The 26,226-nt window shown below is 38.2% G+C and overlaps 2 protein-coding genes across 5 annotated transcripts in view; one reads left to right on the plus strand and one right to left on the minus strand.

Annotated features, from left to right (window-relative positions):
- LOC124789769 (TATA element modulatory factor-like) overlaps positions 1–10,138 on the plus strand; it is a 178,229-nt gene extending 168,091 nt beyond the window's left edge. For all 4 annotated transcript variants that reach the window (XM_047257228.1, XM_047257230.1, XM_047257229.1 and 1 more), the window contains 2 exons: positions 302–558; positions 9,136–10,138. In XM_047257228.1, the coding sequence (XP_047113184.1) occupies positions 302–558; positions 9,136–9,171 (293 nt within the window). In that variant the 3' untranslated portion in view covers positions 9,172–10,138. The remainder of the gene's footprint in view (positions 1–301; positions 559–9,135) is intronic.
- A 9,426-nt stretch (positions 10,139–19,564) lies between these two features.
- Positions 19,565–21,311, minus strand: LOC124788472 (RNA-binding protein 25-like). Its single transcript, XM_047255743.1, has 2 exons — positions 20,365–21,311; positions 19,565–19,739 (listed from the first exon to the last, which is right to left on the minus strand). The coding sequence occupies exons 1-2, from the start codon at positions 21,309–21,311 to the stop codon at positions 19,565–19,567; spliced, it is 1,122 nt and encodes a 373-aa protein (XP_047111699.1).
- Between the last annotated feature and the right edge of the window lie 4,915 nt (positions 21,312–26,226).

Genomic DNA, 26,226 nt, shown 5'->3' on the forward strand with positions numbered 1-26,226 from the left:
ATATTGTAACAAGTGAGTTCCCAGTGCCTGCACGAACTTGAAGTGGAAGTGTTTCACATTCCAAACCCCACAATTTGCCTGCAGTGAAATGTGCTCTTATAACCTTCCACTCGACTACCATGCTGATGAGTCCGACAGTTATTCAGTCAAATGACATGCCATCTACTTCTAATTCAATTGCTTATTAGTGTAGCTAAGTAATTATCTCATTTGCTCTTCTTAAATTTTTTGTTTTTTATATGAGACAGAATATCAGATTATAAGTATCCGAAAAGCTATAATCATTGCTTGCTCTGTTCAGGTGAAGTCCAGCAGCTACAGTGGGAACTTTCACGTCGGGATGCAGAGAGGGCAGCACTTACAGGGGAAGTATCGGCACTGATAGCACGCATTGAAGAACAGGAAACAGCTCTCGCCAGTGCTCAAGAGCTCCGAGCTCAGTTTGAAGATATTCAGCACAAGTATGATGCTCTGTTGCAGATGTATGGAGAGAAAGTGGAAGAGACACAAGAACTCAAACTTGACCTGCAAGATGTCAAAGAAATGTATAAAACTCAGGTATGTAATACTAACATTGATGATGTAAAACATTTTATGTTTGAAGGTTAAAATAATTCAACAGAACAAAAAATATTAAGAGATAAATCACTATTTATTTTACACTTTGGTTTGAGTAACTCTTCGTGAACTGCTGAGTGAGAGAACACCAAGTCAGACTTTCGTAAAGGTAGGTTGCACACAAAACTGAAGGAGACTTATCTCTGATTAATTAGACAATTTGAGATCTATTGCAGAACATGTCCAGAGCATTGCAAGCTATTTTTTTTAAAAAAAAAAACAGGAGTCCAAAATGCTAACACTGTAAACTAAACCAATATGCCTATGGTTCATAATTTGTTATTTCATTACAACTGACTCAGACTGGTCCTGGGCCAATTTATATGTCGGAGTCTGACATGGTCCTGTCAGAGGGTGTTCCTGAGTAGAAGTGCCATCTGCTTGATGGTACCACAGGAGCTGACAATAATGTTGTAGCAGTTACGCAGTTTCCATAGTGACAATTGGTGCCACTTCATTGCCGTCCCCTCCTCCGCCAACAGCAACTGCCTTGGGAGAAAAATGTAGGTGGTGCGTGGTCTGGAGAAGCCGACCAGGAGGGATAGTGGATCAGTGCCAGTTGGTGCCACTGTGAAAGGTCGTAGTGAGAAAAGCTCAATGTAAGCTGCACATCTTGCTTGGGGACCAAAGGTTCCACTGGGCAAGGCACTCCTGCCCAGGATGGTAGGGTCCGAAGTTGATTTCGGTTCTGCTGCAGAAGTGTGTGGGTGTAGGCTATGACACACATAATGGACCTATGGTGGATGATGAACATCCCATGGACTCATGTTGGGCAGCATCCAAACTTGCAGCCCAGACTCATCCCAGATATGGACACCCTGCCTGCCTGCAAGGGTGGAGGGTGCAGAAGTGTGCAAGTTCTTGCTTATGTCAGCACCACTGGGTTCTGAGGACCACCTCAGTTCCTACAGGCAGATAGTGGAAGTAGTGAAGACTGCTGGCCTTACTTGCAGCGTGCAAGCAGATCTCACAATTTGTGGCACTGTATCCAGAATCAGTTGGGGTCCTTTGGTTTCGGTCTCATCAACCATCGATTCCGCGATGGTCATAGCTGCAGATTTTTGGACCTGCACATTTGTAGGACTACTCTGATGGTGAGGGGTGCACCACACAAAGAAAGCAGCAGCTTGGGCAGTGTAGTACTTGTGGTATTTGCATGGTCTTTATAAGGCTTGGCGGTAGTTTGAGGTCATTTGATGAATGCCTGCCAGTCGATATGCAGAGTGCAAAATCAGATTGCATACAAAGTAGAGGCACTTCAACGGTCAAAATTTTAACAATAAACTGTTGAAGCATTTGTGATTTGTGACAATTTTCCTGAGCTTACTGCCCCCCCCCCCCCCCCCCCCAGGAAAGTTGTCGTGGACCAATTATTCTCAAAACTGAGAATTGATTGAAATCCAAGGTAGAAAGCACCAAAATATTGAGCAAGGTATGAAACGTATAACGATTAGACATTATAGGAGGGAGGGTGTTCATTGCTGTCAGTAAAAATATTGTGTCTATCAACATTGAAATTGAGTCTTGACTGTAAAGTTATCTGGATGTGAGTAGCAAGCCTGGCTGAACTCAGGTTAATTATCAGATATTTTCACCAGCCTCCTGATTCCAACATAGTAGTTGTAGAATCATTTAAGGAAAAACTAATGCTCAGTAGCACATAAATATCAAGATCATGTAGTATTAGCTAGTGGTGACTCTCTAATCTACCAAGTAAAGACTGTGACATCAATGGATTCACAGCAGGTGTTATGGACAGACAAGTCTTGTAAAGTAATTTTCTACACATTTTCCAAAAACTGCCCCAAACAACTACTTAGGCAACCCACACGCAATGAAAATATTTTAGACATTGTAGCTACAAACAGACATAATGTTATCCACATTGTTAGCATAGAGAAAGAGATTAGTGATCTTGATGTCACTGTATTGATGTTCGTCACTATAGGTAATAGCCCATCAGGAAGGCTAGGATAGTATTTATGCTAGAGAAAACAGGTAAGCAATTGTTAGCATCCAACTTAGTTTACAATGAATGGACATTTAGATTCAGTATGATATGGGCAAAGTTTAAACTGATTATAAATCACACTCTGGAAATGAATGTGCCAAGTAAATGGATTAAGGATGGAAAGGACCCTCCATGGTTTAATTATCAAATCTGGAAAATGCTGAGGAAACAGAAATAGTGCACTCTTGATTCAAAAGTACAACCCAAGTACTAATGCACCAACATATTGTGATGTAGTTAACAGAAACCTCTCCAGACGTCAATGCAGTGAACAGTTGCGAACAAAACCATTTAACGTGTATTGCAACTTCCAACACTTGTCACTGTGTCTTGTTCAGTCTTTGATCGACCATCAGTTAAAGAGAGAAAGAAGAAACAACCACCATTGAAGTATTGAACAGGTAACCCACAATAAGTAGTGTTCATTTGACTGATTACTATTTCCCCTTATAAGATGTATGAGTCTTCAGATATTCATTTCCCTAATAACAACATTTAATGTGTTGTCGCTATGGTAATTCTATCTGAAGATGCCCACCTCTGATGAGCAAAACTAGTAAGAAATCAAATAACACAAGACCTTCAGTGGTTTAGCTATACATGAATTCAGTAAGCATTCTGGGAGAAAGTGACACCTAATCGATAAAACACAACCGCCTGCAATTACAATTTTAATTAGAATCATTTGTTGACTGTTTAAGTAGTACTGGTATTTTTAGTGTTGTAATGTATTGATATTGAACTCCTTACTTATCGCTGGCTTCTGGAACATTCAAAGCTGAAGGTGCCTTTTCTCTGTGGGAGTATTGTCTTGCTTTATAATGGCAATAATGCCATAGCACTAGTGGTCATAAGCCATCTTGGTGTGTGAAAAAGTATCAGTGTTGAGCTCCCACACATAGCATTTGTGTGCAGCTGCATCATGGATAATTAGTATGAGTAATTTGGTTGAAAAATAATTAAGAGTTAAGTTTTATGTCACATCATAGAAGAAAAATTTTCAGTAATTCAGTTATTTCACAGAAAGGTGCATGGATTAATTATGAGATTTATGGTTGAGCCAGTGTCATGTTTATGAATCAGTAATTGTTATGGATGGACATATTGATAGTGGAACATAAAATGAAAAGGCTTCTGTAATCAGTGATTACATGTTTTAATTAACATGGAAATGCAGTGTAGCGGTAGTTACTTCAGTATGAATGTGGAAACAAGCACAACTGTTAACAACAAGATTGGACGAGCATAGTGTTTTAAGTGTCAGTAAAATAATCTTACTTGTACTGTTGCCATTCTGAAGTGACATTTTCATTTATTAACTGAATAAATTAATTATTTGAAAAATGTGGGGGACACATTTGCATGAAGAACATGGTCAGATTTATTTCGGAACAAAGTGTGATCTCTATTTAAAGCTCACAGTACTTGAGTCCGATAACCACGAAATTAATCAAAAAAGACATTAATAAAAAGGAGCTGTACAACCACAATAAATAATTATGTTTCTAATGTCTTTATTGGGAGCTAGTCTCTCTCGTAAAAAATTTTCCAAACTCTTCAGGAAAGTTTAAGATTCACTGCACTTGTGAAAAGTCCACAAACATCCTATTTTACAATAAATCAAAGTTAATTTGATGCTCCGGCACGATTAAATCGAATTTCCAACAAATCAAAGGTTTGTAATATCTCATCAAAGAAGTGTGAGGGATCTTTATATAAAATGCAGGACCGTGGTCCAATTTTTATGAAAGATGTTATAAAAACACCTAAGTACATCATTAAAGATCTTATAAAGGTTTCACGACAAAGTCCTCTTACAGTGTAATATAGGTTTAATATTACCACAAATGAAACAGAGTTCAAACTCATCACTCTATTGTATTAATTTTGAAGTCTTGATGCTTCTGTCACTGAATAAGCAGTCCCTAAATACTCACAAAATGTTGAGATTGCAAACCAAGGCCCCTACAAAAACTGTTCAAAGTTATTTACAAAACTTACATGAAATTCAAAGTCTTGAAAATTTTGTATTCTGCTGAAGGCAATGTGGGATTGACATCTCAAGCAACAGCAACACAACAGCTTTAAGGCTGACATTCCATTCTTTTACACTCAGAGACAGAGGTATAACTCCACATTCATTTCACCTCTAGTTACAGTTACAAGTATAAACTGTATCTACTAAAGTGGTGGATCATTATTAAAGATAAATACATCTTGAGGTACAATCAGACCATTATTGGATCACTTTATTGTTTGTCTCTCTCTGTTTGCCCAAATGTTAATAGCCCTTTCTCTCAGGAATGGGTAGACACATAATGTTGACATTCATGTCACATATTAAGATCCACAGTGCTTGGTGGTGTAAAAAACCGAGCTTCCAAGTCAGTGTAATCAAAAGATACAGGCATTTATTAAGCATATTTTCACACTTGCAAACTAACTCATCAAAACCTATATGGTACTTCCTATTGGCCTAGAATCATGAAATTTGGCAAGAAGCAAGGTTTCACTGTACAAGTGAAGGGAAAAAATCCAAAAATGTTGCATTTGTAATTATATTACACTAGAAAAAAAACTTTTTTGTCTTTTTTGACAAAATAAGATAATTGAATAGATAAAAAAATTCTACTCACCAAGCAGCGGCAGAACACGCACATAAAAGATTATATAGGCAAGCTTTCCTTCTCATCCCGTCTGGTAAGTCTCCCCGAAATCTACCCATTTTCCTACACCTCTCCAGCCCATTTTCCTACACCTCTCCAGTCCTTTTCCTTCACTCTCTTCCTTCCTCTTCAACCCTTTTGTCTGGAGGAGCCACTGGCTCTGAAAGCTTGCCTAATATAATCTTTTATGTGTGTGTTCTGTCACCACTTGGTGAGTAGATATTTTTATTTATCCAATTCCCTACCTTCCACCCCCCCCCCCCTCCCGACTGTCTGTCTGTCTGTCCATCCATCCATCCATCCTTCTGTTAAGACCCCTTTTTCTCAGGAACTGGTAGACATATCATCTAGAAATTGTCACATTTTAAGATCTGCAGTCCCTTGGCAGTGTAAGAAATTGAAGCTTCTATGCCAATGCAATCAAAAGATGTGGGTATTCATGTCACATATTTTAATTATTACAAACTCCCTCATTAAAACTTATAGGGTACTTCACGTTGACCTAGAATCATGAAATTATGCAAGAAGCAAGGTTTGCTATTTGTTCAGTGTTCACTTCAACAGTTATTGTATATTGAGACTTCTCACTTCAACAGAAACCAATTTCTTGTTGTTCAAAAATAGCTTATTTGTTTGTCTGTCTTTCTGTTGCTCTCTGTTATAATTGTTTTCATTGAGTTGCATTTTGAAATCAGCATTGCATGTGTGTGCTACTTTATGAGTGGCTGGGCTGATTGTGGTCATTTCCTGAATGTGGGGAATTGACATGTGTTGGTTTTTTGTGAATTATGAGATGTAGAAAATTTTACTTTTTTTTGTTTCTGTTTTATTTCAATAGTGAGAGGATTTTTATAAATTGTTGCATCTGATTGGGTGTTTCATCTATAAGACAAATGATTAATCTATGTAATAATAATGCCAGTATATTACACTACATTACTTAGATACCACTCAAAAATATTATTTTCAGCAGAACTTAAGAAGACATCAGCAAGGGATTCACTGTCTAGTGATCCCATGCGGAGTTCTTCCAGTTTTGAAAGTGGAATTGGTTTTTGAATGAGTATTAGTTTTCTCCTGATCCTCAACCTGATGCTTTTCACACTACTGTATTGTTAATAGTTCATAAGTTTTCTTTTTTCCATTTTTGATTCGTTTCTTGCATGCCCAATTTCATAGCCCCAGAGTCTGATGTTATTTATCCATACTAAATTGTCAGGTGACAGTGATAGTTCCAGATGGCTAGAGCCATCACACCTCTTGCACAGTGAACTGTATCTGCACTCTCTTGAGGACTGGGTGGTACTCCACCACATTTGAAGCTCTTGGCCACATATGTGGCTTTGCACAGAAGTGACAGAAGTCATGGGATACTTCCTAACATTGCGTTGGACCTCCTTTTGGCCAGAATAGTAGAGCAACTTGACCTGGCAAGAACTTAACAAGTCTTTGGAAGTCCCCTGCACAAATATTGTGCCATGCTGCCACTGTAGCCATCCATAATTGTGGAAGTGTTGCTGTTCCAGAATTTTGTGCACCCCATGCGATTATGTCCCATAAATGTTCAATAGGATTCATGTCAGGCAATCTGGGTGGCCAAATCATTTACTTAAATTGTTCAAAATATTCTTCAAACCAATTGTAATCAGTTGTGGCCTTGTGACATTGCACATCCTTGTTTGGGAACGTGAAGTCCATGAATGGCTGAAAATGGCCTCCATGTAGCCATACATAATCATTTCCAGTTAATTATTGATTCACTTGGGCCAGAGGACCCAGTCCATTCCATGTAAACACCATTTTGGAGCTGCCACCAGCTTACACAATGCCTTGTTGACAGCATGGTTCCATGGCCTTATTTGGCCTGCACCACACTTGAACACTTTGATCATGTCTCACCAACTGAAATTGGTACTAATCTGACCAGGCCACAATTTTCCAGTCAATTAGGGTCCAACTGATTTGGTCACAAGGTCAGGAGAGGCACTGCAGGCGATGTCATACTGTTAGCAAAGGCACTTGTATTGATCATGTGTTGCTGTAGCCTATTAATGTAAACTTTTTCCACACTGTCGTGACGAATACATTTGTCATATGCCCTAACTTGATTTCTGTGGTTATTTCACACAGTGTTGCTTGTCTGTTCGCACTGATAACTGTACAAAAATGCTGCTGCTATCAGTCTAAGCAAAGGGCATTGGCCGCTATGTTGTCCATGGTGAAAGATAATGCCTGAAATTTGGTGTTCTCAGCAATATCTTGACACTGTGGATCTCAGATTATTGAATTCCCTATCAATTTCTGAAACAGAATGTCCTGTGTATCTAGCACCAACTGTCATTTCGCATTCAAAGTATGTTAATTCCCACCTTGCGGCCATAATTCTGTTGGAAACCTTTCCACATGGATCACCTGAGTACAAATTACAGCCCCACCAATGCACTGCCCTTTTACACCTTGTGCACTCAATACTACCACCATCTGTAAATGGGCATGTCGCCATCCCATGACTTTTGTCACCTTAGTGTATAGGTATGTGTACTATGACAAGGGCCAATGGTTATGGTGGAACAGACTCAGGAAAAAGAGTTGAAGAAAATATATTCCTTATAACATACTCATAATAAGAGGGGGAGTTCCTGTTGTTAATCATGATAAAGATTTCCTTGAATACTTTCATATCACTGCTAGCAAACAGTGATGGAAGGAAATTGGTTTCATTTTTTTATACAACATTTTGTAATAGCATTCAATATTTATGTCTATATAAATCACAGTGCAAACACGTGACATAAATGTAGTATCACAAAACCTGGAAACACCTTCATTACAAGATAAGGCAGGCAGATCAAGAGAAGAAAACCTATCATGAGTCAGTAGCAGCAGCTATAAGCAAAGTCCAAAGAGCAAAACAAATGCAGTTCTGAGGCCCGACTCTTCATTATGAAGGGCACCAATACCACTGCAGGACATACGCACATGTAAATACTGAAGTGGCTTACAACAGGATGCAGCCAGCCATTTATTGGCCCAGGTGGCTGACTCACTTTTGTGTGTACACTAACCTCATGCCAGGTGGCCCACAGATTTCCTGCTGGTGGATGTCACAGCAATTACAGAGCATGACAGTGTAATTTCTACATCCATGTCTGACTGGGCTACTAAACAAAGGATCTGTACTTATGCAGAACTATATCAGTTTATTATACAGCTATACAACTTATAATTACATGATTGATTTTGTTTTCCAGATCAGTACACTTCTTGACAGGAAATAGTGCAATATAATGCCATCATAGTTGACATTACCAACAGCATCATTTATCATTAATAAAATCTCAGATTTGTAATAGTTACAAAAAGTGCAGTAAGGGTTGGTTTTCATGTGATTTTTAGGTTTTTCTTGTATGATTTATAGGATATACATTTTCAGGTTGATGATTTCACATTTTGCACACACTTTGGATGACTGACCTCAATACAGTCATCTGCTCAGTCAACAGTGTTTCTCCTTTTCCATCTGAATAAAAATTAAAATAAATTAACAACACATTGTGATAATGTGAAGAAAAAATATGCCACTAAGCATGTGTTTCACTACTATTAACTTTGTTTCTGTGAACCACTCCCTTGTGCCTGTGAAATAAAATGTTTGCATTGTTAAACTATTACAATTCTGGAACTGAACAATAGATACATAGTGACACTTTTTAAAATATATATATCTGAACTTACCATGGAAAAATAAAAGAAAGAGGATCTAAGTTATATTCAGATTTGTCTACACTATTGTTTTGTTATAAATTTAATTAGAAAGTAAAAATGAGTTTTTTGTTTCAGATTGACCAGCTCTTAAAAAAGGAGTCACCCTCTTGAGAAAACGAATTTAAAGTAAAGAGAACGGAATGTATCCCAGAATGCTTGCTACTTGATCATATGGTGCATGAAGCAGCTGTGATCCATATTGTCCATTTTCTGAGATTATTAATTTTTCTGCAACAGACTGCAGTTTTTTGACTGAGCCTCCTCTATATTGAGTACAGTTACTGTTGATACCGTTTTATTAAACCTTATTCATTATCTGTGATTTTGTAACTATTTGAAAAGCTTGTTGTACTACAGCTTTGCTTCAAAGAAACCATTTTTCCATCAACTTTACAGCTATTACTCTATTGCATTTATAACAGTCAGTGATCAACAGTTTTCTCTTGTTAATTGCTGCTACAGTTAGAATTAAATAGGTGCTTTATAGTGTAATTGTTACACAATCAGTATACATATAATAGAAATTGTGGAAAGGTCAGAAATGGAACTTCAGACTTCCACATTTCTTTGCATTTATTTTATACTTTTTTTGTTTTTTTCGTTCATTGAACTGCATATATCTGCTGCTGGTGATGCTGAACTGATATATAGATATTTATTATGGTGTGATATGCAACATGCACTTATGCTGCATCATGAGTGAGGGAAACTGCTCACCACCAATTAGCTTTGCTCATGCTTGCTATGAAACAGTATTGTGATTGTACAGTATAGAGCATTGTATATAGCAGGAATGCCAGAGAGTAATATGTGAAAATAGGGCTGGTGAAAAAAAAATATAAACTTCAGTTTCTACAATTTTTCTGCATTTGCTTTGTTTTGAATCATTGTAAGAAATTTACTTGCACTTAAATACTGGTTGAAAATATTTATTAGTGTGTTCTTCAGAATGCACATTTTATACATATGTATATGATGATGTTGATGTTGTATTGTACAGACAAACCACAGTTTTATATTTTATAATGGTTACAGAAGACCATATAAATGACAACACACTGTACATAAACTGAAATAAATATACCACTATCTGATTGGCTCAGTAAATGAAAAGTTTGATTTACAATTTTTATTTGGTATTTTACCCATCACAATCCCAGATTAAATTACAAATTATTTTTTATGCCTTACAGAACAGGATTATAATGTCCTGGTGAAGGTGATTAACCAAAACATAAATTCACTTTTCCAGTTGTTGCCTTGGGGTGCTACAGACTAGCATGGTGTGTCAATCTATCTGAATTTCATTTCTGTCCTCATCTGACACTAAGCAGACAACATCCTAGGTCACAGTTATTTATACTGTGTTCTTTCATTGTGTTGACATCATTGTAGGAGCCTCTTGTAACTTTGAAAGTATGAAGTATAAAAATACTTTCTTTTCCTTACCACAATCAAGAGGAAAGATGCAGAATGCTGAAAGATCAAGAAAGAATTGCAGTTGATTTCATCAATAAAATGTACACCTTCTGATTCTTTATTAGAATATAAGTACATGAAACAGACATTTACAGTAATAATTGTTGAAAGTACACTTTTTACTGCTGTACAGTTTGCAGAATGTGCCTCTGATATGCTCTTCCAAATATGTTGCAATATGTCTTGTTGTGCTATTATGAATTTGTTATTGAAAAACATGTATAACTTGGTCAGTGTTTTTCATGAATTGTACAGTGTCATTTGTTCAAATTCTCGTACCTTAGACCAGAGTCAGCCAAGCCTTACAAAACTTCACATGTACTCCGTGTACTGCAAGCATTCATTCCATTACTCAGCCCGTCTCACCATTACTCAGTACATATCTGCTTTTCAAGGTTCATCGCAGCTTTATTTTGTCCTTTTCAGAACTGCTCAGTGCAGCATGACATTTCATTCAGAAGTGCTGCAGCATGACATTTCATTCAGAAGTGCGATGCAACACTGTTCCTTCCAGCATGTGGTGCACCATTTTCCAGTAGGCATGACTTTCTTCAGTTCGGCAGAATCATAGTGGCAGTACTGTTTATCCCTCACTGTTTGCTTGTGGTACAAAGGAAATGGCTGTTGTAGAGGGACAAACACAGTGGAACAATAGGCACTCAAGTGATCTATCACCACAAGCCTTAAAATAGAAGGGGAGTCATAGTACTTTTTCGAAGAGAAGGATGAGAATTTTCAATGTCTATTATGCAACTGCTTAATCATTGGGCACCAAATATTTATTATAGAGTGGCATCATGGCATGATGCTTGAAGAACTTAAACATTTAGGTAACAAAAACCAAAAAATTACAATGATCAACAGACGATTTTTATAGGATTCATTGTTTTGTATTCAAGAAGCACTTTGTACTAAATTTCCAAGCATGAGCCCATTATGAAATTAGTGGTACAAATAGTAAATTGTCATAAGTCAAATGAATTATTATACTTGTCAGTTTCAATAGTTTTTTTATGGAATTGGATGACGAGATTAGGGACATTATACAGGGTGTTACGAAAAGGTACGGCCAAACTTTCAGGAAACATTCCTCACACACAAAGAAAGAAAATATGTTATGTGGACATGTGTCCGGAAACGCTTACTTTCCATGTTAGAGCTCATTTTATTACTTCTCTTCAAATCACATTAATCATGGAATGGAAACACACAGCAGCAGAACGTACCAGCGTGACTTCAAACACTTTGTTATAGGAAATGGTCAAAATGTCCTCCGTTAGCAAGGATACATGCATCCACCCTCCGTCGCATGGAATCCCTGTTGCGCTGATGCAGCCCTGAAGAATGGCGTATTGTATCACAGCCGTCCACAATACAAGCACGAAGAGTCTCTACATTTGGTACCGGGCTTGCGTAGACAAGAGCTTTCAAATGCCCCCATAAATGAAAGTCAAGAGGGTTGAGGTCAGGAGAGCGTGGAGGCCATGGAATTGGTCCGCCTCTACCAATCCATCGGTCACCTGTCGTTGAGAAGCGTACAAACACTTCGACTGAAATGTGCAGGAGCTCCATCGTGCATGAACCATATGTTGTGTCGTACTTGTAAAGGCACATGTTCTAGCAGCACAGGTAGAGTATCCCATATGAAATCATGATAACGTGCTCTATTGAGCATAGGTGGAAGAACATGGGGCCCAATCAAGACATCACCAACAATGCCTGCCCAAACGTTCACAGAAAATCTGTGATGATGACGTGATTGCACAATTGCGTGTGGATTCTCGTCAGCCCACACATTTTGATTGTGAAAATTTACAATTTGATCATGTTGGAATGAAGCCTCATCCGTAAAGAGAAAATTTGCACTGAAATGAGGATTGACACATTGTTGGATGAACCATTCGCAGAAGTGTACCCGTGGAGGCCAGTCAGCTGCTGATAGTGCCTGCACACTCTGTACATGGTAGGGAAACAGCTGGTTCTCCCATAGCACTCTCCATACAGTGACTTGGTCAACGTTACCTTGTACAGCAGCAACTTCTCTGACGCTGACATTAGGGTTATTGTCAACTGCACGAAGAATTGCCTCGTCCATTGCAGGTGTGCTCGTCATTCTAGGTCTTCCCCAGTCGTGAGTCATAGGCTGGAATGTTCCGTGCTCCCTAAGATGCTGATCAATTGCTTCGAACGTGTCCTCGTCGTTCTAGGTCTTCCCCAGTCGTGAGTCATAGGCTGGAATGTTCCGTGCTCCCTAAGATGCCGATCAATTGCTTCGATCATGATGCACAAATTTTAACTCTAAAAGATTTTTGTGCTGCAACACATGTTAATTATAGTTATCAACTTTTTAGGAAAGCTGATCCAATTGCTGTAGAGACCTTTGTGAACCTTATCAAGGAACAAGAGTGGCAAGATGTTTATAGTGCTGATACAGTAGACGATAAATATAATGCTTTCCTCAAGACTTTTCTCGTGCTCTTTGAAAGTTGCTTTCCGTTAGAACATTCAAAACAGGGTACTAGCACAAACAGGCAGTCTGGGTGGCTGACTAGAGGGATAAGAATAACCTGTAGAACAAAGTGGCAATTATATCAGAACGTTAGAAACAGTCAAAATCTAAATGCAGTGGCCCACTACAAACAGTATTGTAAGGTGCTTAAAAAAGTTATTAGGAAGGCAAAAAGTATGTGGTATGCAGATAGAATAGCTAAGTCTCAGGATAAAATTAAAACGATATGGTCAGTTGTAAAGGAAGTGGCTGGTCTGCAGAGACAGGTCAAGGATATAGAATCAGTGCGTAGTGGGAATGTCTGTGTTACTGATAAGTTGCATATATGTACAGTATTTAATAATCACTTTCTGAATATAGCAGATGAACTAAATAGAAACCTAGTCCCAACAGGGAATCATATAGCGCTCGTAGAAAAAAGTGTTCTGAGACTGTTACCTGAAATGCTCATCCATGATACTGACAAGAGGGAGATTGAGTTAATAATTAAATCACTAAAGACCAAGAAATCTCATGGATATGACGGGGTATCTAGCAGAATACTGAAGTATTGTTCTATGTATGTTAGCCCAGTACTTAGCCATATCTGTAACTTTTCCTTCAGGAGTGGTCGGTTTCCTGACCAATTAAAGGACTTGGTAGTGAATCCACTTTATAAACAGGGAGACAGGGATAATGTTGACAATTATAGACCTATTTCTATGCCATCGGTGTTTGCGAAAGTTATTGAGAGGGTTGTATATACAAGGTTACTGGAGCATTTAAATTCACATAATTTGCTGTCAAATGTACAGTTTGGTTTTAGAAATGGTTTAACAACTGAAAATGCTATATTCTCTTTTCTCTGTGAGGTTTTGGACGGATTAAATAAAAGGTTGCGAATGCTAGGTGTTTTCTTTGATTTAACAAAGGCTTTTGACTGTTGACCACAAAATATTACTGCAGAAGTTGGACCATTATGGAGTAAGGGGAGTAGCTTACAATTGGTTCGCCTCTTACTTTAAGAACAGAAAGCAGAAGGTAATTCTCCGCAATATTGAGAGTGGTAGTGATGTTCAGTCCCAATGGGGCACTGCTAAGTGGGGCGTTCCCCAAGGGTCGGTGCTGGGGCCACTGCTGGTTCTTATTTATATAAATGATATGCCTTCTAGTATTACAGGTGATTCAAAAATATTTCTGTTGGCTGATGACACTAGCTTGGTAGTGAAGGATCTTGTGTGTAATATTGAAACAGTATCAAATAATGTAGTTCATGAAATAAGTGGAAAATAATTTGATGCTAAATCACAGTAAGACTCAGTTTTTACAGTTTCTAACTCACACTTCAACAAGAACCGATATTTTGATCAGACAGGCATATTATAAGCGAGACGGAACAGTTCAAGTTCCTAGGTGTTCGGATAGATAGTGAGCTGTTGTGGAAAACTCATGTTCAGGATCTCGTTCAGAAACTAAATGCTGCTTTATTTACCATTAGAACAGTATCTGAAATAAGTGACAGTTCAACACGAAAAGTAGTCTACTTCGCATATTTTCATACGCTTATGTCATATGGTATTATTTTTAGGGGTAATTCTTCTGATTCAAAAAGGGTACTTTTGGCTCAAAAACGGGCTGTTCGAGCTATGTGTGGTGTAAGTTCGAGAACCTCTTGTCGACCCCTATTCAATAGTCTGGGAATTCTGACAATGCCTTCACAGTATATATTTTCTTTAATGTCATTTGTTGTTAGCAATATTAGCTTATTCCCAAGAGTTAGCAGCTTTCACTCAGTTAATACTAGGTAGAAATCAAATCTGTATGTGGCATGCACTTCCTTGACTCTTGTGCAGAAAGGAGTGCAGTATTCTGCTGCATCCATTTTCAATAAGCTACCACAAGAACTCAAAAATCTCAGCAGTAGCCCAAACACTTTTAAGTCTAAACTGAAGAGATTCCTCACGTCTCACTCCTTCTATTCTGTCGAGGAACTCCTGGAAGAGCTGAAAAATTAAGCAAATTCAAGTGTTACATTGTTGATTTTCTTTATTTAAACTTACGAATTGTCACCTGAATATGTTACTTATATTTCATTTTATCTGTTTCTACTATCGTGTTATAATTTCATGTATTGACTCGTTCCATGACCATGGAGACTTCTCCTTAATTTGGTCCCACGGAACAATAAATAAATAAATGTCTTCCTTTCGGGATACCTTCGTTCTGGCAATCTGTCTCGATACTAATGTACCGCACCGCTGGTATTGCCCCGTGCTAATCCATACATCAAAAGGGCATCTGCCAACTCCGCATTTGTAAACATTGCACTGACTGCAAAACCACATTCGTGATGAACACTAACCTTTTGATTCTACGTACTGATGTGCTTGATGCTAGTACTGTAGAGCAATGAGTTGCATGTCAACACAAGCACCGAAGTCAACATTACCTTCCTTCAATTGGGCCAACTGGCGGTGAATCGAGGAAGTACAGTAGATACTGACGAAACTAAAATGAGCTCTAACATGGAAATTAAGCGTTTTCGGACACATGTCCACATAACATCTTTTCTTTATTTGTGTGTGAGGAATGTTTCCTGAAAGTTTGGCCGTACTTTTTTGTAACACCCTGTATATTACAGTGAAATTCGTTGCAATGCCATCAATTGATGGGATGTGAGAGTTTCTGGAGACTGTCGATCAGTCAGTTTGATGGGTTATGATTTTTCCCAATTTTAAATATGAAATCGCATATATTGATGGGTTTGACTGGTCTTCATTGTGTTGCAGGAGACATGTAGTCCCTAAAACAGCCATAAAAATGGCTGACATCATAAGAAATAGTAAGTTTAAGTGGCCGGCAATCTAAATGTTAAGACAGTGTTGATACCTGCAGCAGTTTTTCAGTTTAAGACCCACTATCATTTAATTTCTGATGGAAATGGGAAAGCACGGACCAGAATTACAAAATCCAGACTTTACTGCAGACCTCACATTTTTAATAGAATTGACTTCTCACTTGAACATCCAAGTAGTGCATTGAAAGATGAGAAGCAATGTATTTCTCAGTTTATGGGGAAGTGGAAACAATTAAAAAGAAAATCTGACTTTGGAAGCGACAATTTCCCTAGGTTCTCTTCTTTAAAGGAAATGCAAATTTTGAAGAATTCATTGCAGCACATAGAAAGCATAATATGAACAGTTTTTGAAATGTTTTCAGGACACTGCCAATCTTTCATCCATTTTTGAGTAGTTTTCAAGACTGTTTATCTTTTCAGTTGAAAGTTGCACTGTGCAGGTGCATATGGAACTGATCAATCTGCAGTGTATTTCCAGTTTAAAAGACAGATTTTCTTACGTTAATACTGTCCATTAGTTCCATGAAGTTTTTCTTTGGAAGAGATTCTGTATCTCCATAATGAGACTGCAAAAGTTATATCAGTTTGTCAGTCAATATATGAATGTTATAGGTTCAAAAACTAAACAACGGCCGAGCGGTTCTAGGCACTTCAGTCTGGAACCGCGCAACTGCTACAGTCACAGGTTCAAATCCTGCCACGGGCATGGATGTGTGTGATGTCCTTAGGTTAGTTAGGTTTAAATAGTTCTAGGGGACTGATGACCTCAGATGTTAAGTCCCATAGTGCTCAGAGCCATTTTTTTGAACCAAACAACAAAATTACGTGGCAGCCTGAGGAACAGACTGTGTTTCATTGTTTTTATGGCTATCACCACAGCTTGTGTTGTAGGCAAATAGTTTTGCATCAGTTACTGCATACAATATTTTTCATCATGTCATGACTTGTCATTAGTCACACGCAAGTTTTCACCTTTGGACAAAATGTATCTCTGTAGTCAATGCGCTTTCCTAGCGTCCCTTGACACACAAAGAGTTAAAGTTTGACACTAGCTTGATCCACCGTCCGTTATCGGTTCACTGTTCGTGTCGTGCTAGTTCCTTGTCCACTTGCACACACGGCGATGATACAGTTTTTTATTACTTATACTCAACTACTCCGTGACGTATTGCTGCAGGTTTAACAGTCACTGTCTGTCTCTGCCGCACAATACTGCACTTTTGTTTAAGTTCCTTTATTTTTATTTACAATGTCCGCTGTGCAATTTTTTTTTTTTTTTTTTTGTAATAGCACATTCGTAACTCTTTACCAAGGTGTGATATTTGCGTACATGGTAACAAAATATTGAAATTTGGTATTAGTTTGCCCAAAAGTCATCTATATTCGTGTTCGAGTAGATTTTATTTGTGCATTCCAGCCGGATTCAGGCATATTGTTCAATAACTCCTTTGAACTCATGTCACACTTTACTATCAACGTCCTACGTAACTACAGTGTAGTCTCTGTAGGCAAAAATTGACTTGGACTGTATCTAGCTAGCTCTTTTTTACTGTTTGAATCTGCACATGCTTCAATTGAAGCTTCTTTGTGCGTAACTTTGCATTACATAAATTTGCAACAAGTTTGCCTCCCGTGGTGCCCTCGGGTCACTACTGGGTGCATTATTTTCTCTAATAACATTGGTGAGATAATAAAGTTCTCAGGGCCTCATATTATTGATATTATTCTGGGTTCGAATCTGTCAATCTGACAACTACACATATAAACATACATACACATAATAGAAAAGATTGTGCCAAGAAATATTTCAAATTTGGGCACATAGAAAATTATGTAGTACACTAACTAATCATTACTAAAATGTTCTTTTTGATTGAACTCTGTCACAGCTTAACACTACAAATAATTGCACTAATCAGATTATCTGTGCAAACATTTAGAGCATGTTCTAGATAAGACAAATTAAAAGAGTACATAACACAAATATCCATACACATGAGAAAGTCAATCATATTCTTATAACTAAACACTTGTACACTAGTACATTATCTCTAAAGATCACACATCATTAATGTTCATTATTTACAAAAGAATGGTGTCCACATAGGACTATTAGTCTTTTACTGTAGGAATGCTTTTACATCCTTACGCGGATACAGTCCCCGTACTCTCCCTGAGTGGGGATCTGCTAAGAGATAGCTACACTCATGTGGCACACTTACTACTCTAAAAGGTCCATTGTACACCAATTGCCACTTGCTATTCTGTTTCAAGGATGCCGAGGACTTAGGATGATTGCGTAAGAGTACCAAGTCCCCAACACTAAATTTTTGGTTATTCGTCACATGTCGATTATATTTTTCTTTCCTTTTCTGAGCGCACCTGGTAAGGTTGCACCCTGCTTTTCTTATCTTCTGTGCTTATATACAATGTATAACCTGAACAATTTATTTAACTCTCCAAATGTTCGTAAAAAAACTTTTTCCTTCTTGGGCCAAGGAATGGAGTATGAGGCTCGACAGTAAGTTTTGTGAGGCTTCACCTCGATATTGTACTGATATCCCTTAACAATTCCTGGTCGTTCTGAAAATACGTCTGCATAATTAAATAATAACTGTACCAAATCCTGTTGTTGCATTGAATTTAAATTTTCGGACTGTGATACTTTGTTCACAAGTGCGTCCACATTTGCTTTTAATTGATCACCTTGTACGTCAGGATAATAGAGATTCTGTCCTAGACAATGATTGTCTAAATGTAGTATCGACTGATTCCTACACTTTATGTTAATAGCATTACAATTAGGTACAGGTACCTCTTCAGATCTGAGCATGGACAATTCTATTCTCCTACCAGCATTCAGCAAACTTAATTTTCCCCGAGAAAGGTCGATTATTGCGTCCCTTTCTCTCAAAAAATCTACCCCCAAAATGCAGGCTACTTTTAAACCCTTTACTACCAGGAATGAGCACGCTATGGCTTCATCCCCTAAATACATCTCTACCCGCACTTGGAGTTTAATTATTTGTCGCTGTGCACTTATGGCTCCAGTGACTTTACAATTATTCACGGGAAAAGTCAGCATACGCCTTTCCTTCCCCAGTACTTTGAATAAGTCCATACTCATAACACTGACAGTAGCACCTGTATCTACGACCGCTTGCACATCAATATTATTAATTTTGACCCCTATTATCGCTTGTACTTTGTCTTTGTGCTCCTTTATGCACGTGGATGGTTCAGTTATTAATTCATCTCCCATCTGTACCCCGTCATTATACCTAAGGATACAGATTTTGTTCGGTGTTTTGTTCTGTGTCGGGCTGCTCTCACTCCAAACCTCAGCCGACGATGGAGAGCGTATCTCGGCTGCATCTAGTTTGTTGAATTATTGCTAGTGGATGGGCGTGGCTGCTCTGTGTCACTGACCTCCACTATGTGCACGTTGTGTTGCGTCGGCCGCCACGGTTGCGCAATTGGCGTATTTTGTGGTGGCGGTCAGTTATTGTCATATCTATCACTGTTTTGCCGGTCCGGACTGGGCCTCTGGTTCTGCGGCCAAGTTCGGTTTGCATCATTATAAGTATTAGTGTTGCTCGGCCCCCTGGCATTTTTCCATCTATTATTGCTTGGTGGGCCTGTCTCATACCGGTCATCGAACCTCCTTTTCCGGTCATTATTCACCGGCGGACTATTGCCGTTCCGGTCTCTACCTCTATTTCCGTTTTGTGCATACTCTTGTCTCCTATTATTACCTCCGCCGTTTCCATTACTTGGTGGAGGCGTGTTATTTCGACCATTTCTATAACCGTTTCCGTTACTTCTAGCCTGTTCAGAGGCTGCCTTAACATCCTCCTGAATCAGGCCAATTGAGTCCAGAACAGACAAGAAATGTTCCATATCATTTTCAGGCACGTGTATAAGTTTTTCCTTTACATGTATCGGCAAGTGTGATTTCAAAAGTCTGATCAAATCCCGGGATGAAATCTGTTCGTCCCAGTAACGGGTCTTATTAATGTACTTCTCGAAATATTTTCGCAAATTGCCTAGTCGTGGAGAATACGGCTCTGGATTATATACCTCCTTCCGTAATCTCTCCTGGATACATGTTGACCAATATTTGGCCAAGAATGCTTTTTCAAATTGCTCATATGTATCACAACTGTCAGCTGCTTCGGTTGCCCATAATGCAGCATCTCCTTGTATGCAGGACATAACGAACTGTATTTTCTGGGTATGACTCCAAACGCTAGGCAAAATGTTTCTAAATCCCTTGATAAACACTACAGGGTGAACAGATTTCTTCTCCGTTGTAAAGATCTGAAACTGTCGGTTCGTAATCAAGCTTTCTTCAATCACTACTTTGGAATGACATTTATTTGTTTCACTTACATTGGTTGCCTGTTCTGTCTCGCAGTCGCAATTTTTTACTGCAGTATTTATATGCCTATCATTGTTGGACCTGGCTGGCATGACATACGCCCGTGCCTCGTCATGCCGCAAGCTAAGCTCCATCTCGGCAAGACGACGGTCCACACTCCGCTGCCACAGCGGAATGTCCTTGTGCACTATCTTTTTTAGATCCTGCACATCCGCACTTGAGCCCACATCTCTGGCCTCAATTGCGGCGTGCACTTTCTGATCTATTTCTTTTATGACTTCATTTTCTACTTTGTGCACTTGTTCGATCACTTTGTTCTCAATTACTTGAGTTGTGTCAATTTCTAGTTGTTCGACCCTATTAGTCAGGACACTGATTTCCTCTACGATATTGGCGTTAGCCACTTGAACACTATCTACTCTTTCGCTTAATTCTTGCACCGTTTTGGGTATGGTTTCATATTTTTGTTTCAAACTAACAATCTCACTTTGCATAACTTCTAAAGTTTGCATCAACTGCAAGTCCCTCTCATGCAGGCGTCGGTCACGCTCTGCTTGTTTAGCATCACGTTCTCTATCGCGCCCTGCTTGTTTGGCATCACGTTCTTTATCGCGCTCTGCTTGTTTAGCATCACGTTCTTTATCGCGCTCTGCTTGTTTAGCATCACGTTCTTTATCGCGTTCTGCTTGCATACATGCAAATTCAGCTACCAATCTCTGGTCACGCTCTGCTTGTTCAGCATCACGTTCTCTATCACGCTCTGCTTGCACGCGTACAAATTCAGCTTGGAAATTGAGCATGCGCTCGAACATAACTCTTAATGATTGCACTTCTGACACCTCACCACTCTCTGGTCCGTGTCCAGTGCTTGCGGATGGCACAGTATTTCCGCTATCAACTGAATCACTGGGTGGCAGTGGCAACATTTCTTGCCCTTCTGCCCCCAGATTCTCACATTGTACTTCCTGAACTACGTCACTAACATTACTTTGTGTCCCACTTTCCAACTCGGTATCACTACTTACTGACTGTTGCTCATTATCCATGTTGATATCTTTCTGACTACGCAATCTAACCATAGTAAACAAAAGAAATAAAATCTGAACTAAATATCCTAACACTCAGGTTTCACTGACATAATCACACAAGAAATGGGCATTAACTAATACACACTTACTATATACTACAATGACTAACTACTCCTGTTATTTTAAAACAATTTACTAACAACAAGCACACCACTAATGATCCGAGAACACTGCACTGAGGCTACTTTACTACCCACAGGACAACTACACTGTAGCTTTACCTTTTGGTGATCTATCTTGGGTGCAGCTGCCCCCTGATATTGTGGTAGGTAATTAATTTTTCGAAATAATGAGCTCTCTTCTTCAGCTTGCCTCTGGGTACATAGTGTTCTCATGCAAAAAATCATACACAGGTATTACCACACAATATTGGTCATACAATACATAGAAAAATTATTAAATGTTCTGCAACAAAGTTCGACTATATTAATTCCCTAGTTATCTCACGGGTATTTAGTGGCCACTGCATATTCGAGCCCCACGTTGGGCGCCAATTTAACGAAATCGTCGAAATGAATGGAATTGATTTGAAATTTCGTTAAAGAAGAATAATAAATTTTATCTTTTGCTTTTAAGTTAATTTTCTTTCGTGCGAACTTTGTTGTAGAACCACTCTCTTATTTTCGTGTGGTAATAAATTTTACTTTCTTAAGAATTACGTACATTTAAAGAAAAAATAATATTTACGTGAACTCATATGAACTGGTTAAGAATATTAGGTTGAGAATTGAGTCCTTTAAATCTTTCGGCCTTGGCATACACTTTCCAGATGCAGTGGGTTTTTTGTTAAATATTGTTACTGAATTTTATCCCGGCACTAGCCATAGGACACAAGATTACCTCTATTAGCAGAAAATGTTTTAATTATTGCCAAGCCGACATTTATCACTGATCAAACCTACTTCATTACACATTTAAGATATTTTGAAAGAACCAAACTGTTTAAATTTCAATGTTAACTAACATTAGCTATCCGCCTACGAATGCACAAACGTATAATTAATTCAAATTTTATCAGCCACAGGATCACTGAAAAAGAAGAACAATTTCTTAATTCACTATTGATTTTTATGCTTCTGTTCCCGATTTACGGGTTTGATTATTTTTTAAATGTGCCGCCTATTGTTGGTCGCGGCACAGCCCAGCAACACCGCTAAAAAATGCTGAAAAATTCTTAAAGAAATTTTATAGATGACGTGGGCAAGCTAATTTACATAAATAATTCACACTTTTGATAAACTCTAATATATTTAGATCAAACAACAATACAACTCACATTAATTCGTAACGCATCGTCTAATGGCGGCTAAGACCAGACAGAGACAAAAGAAGTCTACCCATTCGTAAAAAACTCTTTCACAGTGTCCTACCGCAATGACTTCTGAACAGAGAAGACCAAAGAATACATAATGCATTGTGCTTAAATAGTATTGCTGACTATTAACATTTCTTTGCAAATTGACGATATTATTCTCTTCTGACAACATTTTATATATATCTCTGCTATCGCAAATACTGACACATTTTACAATCACATAATAAATACAGAAAAATTCCTATCCTAAATACAGAGAAATATTACGACAAAAAATATAAGGAGAATAACAAATGTCTTTTACACCACATTCAGTAATATTTTTTGTTCAATAATTACGTTATATACAACTTGCCCAGAGCGGCGTATATGGTACAAATAAACTCTTGTTCTTTAATAATGTGAGTTTGCCAGGGAACGTTACAACTGATAGCAAAAAATACAAATAAATAGTTATTCCACAAAGTCACAATTCTCAGACATAGCCAGTATGGCCACAATTAATTAATGGATAAAGCTACTCTGTAATTGTATAGTTGTTTGTGATACATGGGCATGTTTGTTAACATATGTTCACGTAGTGAGGCAAACTGTATATGTTGTTGTTGTCTTCAGTCTGAAGATTGGTTTCATGCAATTCTCCATGCAACTACATACTGTAGAAGCCTCATTATCTCCAAATAATTACTGCAACCTACATCCTTCTAATTCTGCTTACTGTCTTCATATCTTGCTCTCCCTCTATGATGTTAAACCCCCACACTTCCCTCTAATACTACATTGTTGATACCTTGATGTCTCAGAATGAGTCCTATGAGCTGATCACTTCTTTTAATCAAGTTGTGGCATAAATTTTGTTGTCTCCCCAACTCTGTTCAGTGCTTCCTCATTAGTTACCATCTAATCCCCAGCATTCTATGGTAGTACCATATTTGAAAGGCTTCTATTTGCTTCTTGTCTAAACTGTTTATCATCCATGTTTCACGTCCATCTTGGCAACACCCTGGACAAATACCTTCAGAAAAAGACTTCATAACACTTCATTTATATTCGATGTTAACAGAGTTCTCTTCTTCAGAAATGTTTTTCTTGCAGTTGCCAGGCTACATTTTATATCCTCTCTACTTCAACCACTGTTTATTTTGCTTCCTAAATAGCAAAACTCATTTTCTTCTTTTAGTGCCTCATTTCCTAATCAGTATATAATTCAATTTATTTCAGAACAGCATCCAGATATCTCAATATTTCCTTAACACTGAAGAAGGGGTTTACAGAGAGCTTGCAATTCAGATATGTTATGGTGTACAGCAACCCCCAATGATGTTCCAAAGTGTCAACGGTAGAGAAAATCAATGTGTACTGGCTGATTCCTCAATGCTCCATCACATGATCACCCATTTCCAAAGCAGTCAGTACTGTACATGTTGACTGAGGTGGCAAGGAAATGTAGGCACAACAGTCAGCAATGTGAAAGAATTTATATATAATGGGTACAATGTCAAGACTAGAAAAAAAGAAATGAATGACTGGAAAGTTGTTACCATGAGGAGAATAAGTGGAGTGCTTTTCCTCACTTAAAAATGTGACCAACCCCTTAGGGAACTTCCTCTGGAAAAATGGACTGACACGTATTTCAACTGAAATGAAATAAAGAATTTTATAGCCAATAAATAGATTGAGAGAATGATCTGCAGACATCGTGTGTCTATGCGGATGCCATAGTGTATGTGAACACACACAGAATGAGCAGCTGTAGAATGAGTCAAGGTCATGGAAGAACAGGGGATGCTCAAACAGGCTCTGGTCAAGGCAGCGGAAGAAACACGTGGAAGGACATCAACAAAAGTTAGACACAACAAAACTCCATGATAAAGTGATGGTATTTCAGAAACTGTCAAGAAGAAGAAGAAGAAGAAGCATAATCATGGAGAGAATGGTTGAAAAACAGAATGGAATATAATAGAGACAAATGGAAACGACTAAGCAGAGCTGCTAGGAAAATGATAGTGCTGGGAAAAATTAAAAAAAAAATGGATGAGAATTTTTAGGATGACAAAGAGATGTACCACATATTAGGTAACAGAAAGAATCAAAAAGAAAATACTTCAAAAGTCTTAAAGAAGGAAAACCTATGTGGGAGAAAGAAGTAATTTTGAAAGTAAGGAAAAAGTACTTCCAGAAACTGAGAAGAAAAGGTGAAACAAATACACATCGTGAGACTGAGGGAGAATAAAGAAATATCACCATCATAGAGGAAATCGAAAGAGAAGATCTGCAGATGGAGGACGTAGAGAAAGCTGTGTTTGATGCTTATGACACCGTTAGAAGGGAAGACATATGGCAAGATCTGAATAGGCTGGAATTGCCAAAAGAAATAAAAGAGAGAATCAGAAACATATATAATAAATACCAGAACTGTGTTATAATAGATGGCAAAAAATCAGAATGATTTACAATGGACAGAGGGGTTCAGCAAGGAAGCAGGTTCTCACCAGTGCTTTTTAATATAGTCTCAGGCAACATCGTAAGGAAAGCTCACCAAGAATGAACAGCAGATGATATGAAAATCATAGCATATGCAGATGGTGTGATGACTTGGGAAGAAAATTAGCAGAAATTGGAAGAACCAGTAAATACCTGGCAGAGAGTAATTGGAGAAGCAGACATGGAAATAAGCTTAACAAAAAGTGAAGTAATGAAAATCAGCAGGAAAAATGAATGACGTAAGTTGCAATGGAAAAATTATTAAAGAAGTAGATGCTTTTTAAGTACTAGGAAGCAAATTAACCATAAAAGGAAATATCAAGCCAGGAATTTAGGAGAGAATAGAAAATTGTTTGAAATTGTATTATTGTATACTGGTCATAATTGGAAATTGGATGGTACCTCCCAAAGCAAAGATCATGATATACAAGTCATATCATCTGTCAGTTTTGATGTATAGATCAAAATTTTGGGCTTGGACAAAGAAAGATCTGAGCAGAGTACAAGCAACAGAAATGCACTTTCTACTAGTGATCCTGGGTTAGGATGAGAACGGATAGGATAAGGAATAAAACAATTTCCAAAACACCCTGCACATATAGCCCCTAAAAGAAACTATGGAGGGTAATAGGCTTAAATGGTTTGGCCCCAATAAAAGAATGGGACCAGAAAGACTTCTGAGAAGAGCTGTAGAATGGACAAAATCTTGACGAACACCAATTGGAAGACAATGAACAAGATGGAGAAATTGGGTAAAGGATGATGTGAACTGAAGGGGACAGCAATTGGAGGCGATGCTAAATGGTAGACTGTGGAAGAAAAGAGAAGCTTGGAAGAGGCTCTGTGAACAACCTGCATAAGCAGAAATGATTCAGGAAGAAGAAGTAGAATAATAATCTGTAGCTGAATCTCACCTAGGACTAGTGAGGCATCCCAGGCTGTTCCAAAGATAGTAGTCAAAAAACAACAGGGAAGACTGTTTCATATTCCCAGGGGTGTGAATTCCACCCCTTGATATAACAAAAATAACTCACCAATGTGTGTCGTGCAAAAGCGTAGAAACTAGAGAAACAT

Source organism: Schistocerca piceifrons, chromosome 3, assembly GCF_021461385.2.
Source record: "Schistocerca piceifrons isolate TAMUIC-IGC-003096 chromosome 3, iqSchPice1.1, whole genome shotgun sequence".
Lineage (NCBI taxonomy): Eukaryota > Metazoa > Arthropoda > Insecta > Orthoptera > Acrididae > Schistocerca > Schistocerca piceifrons.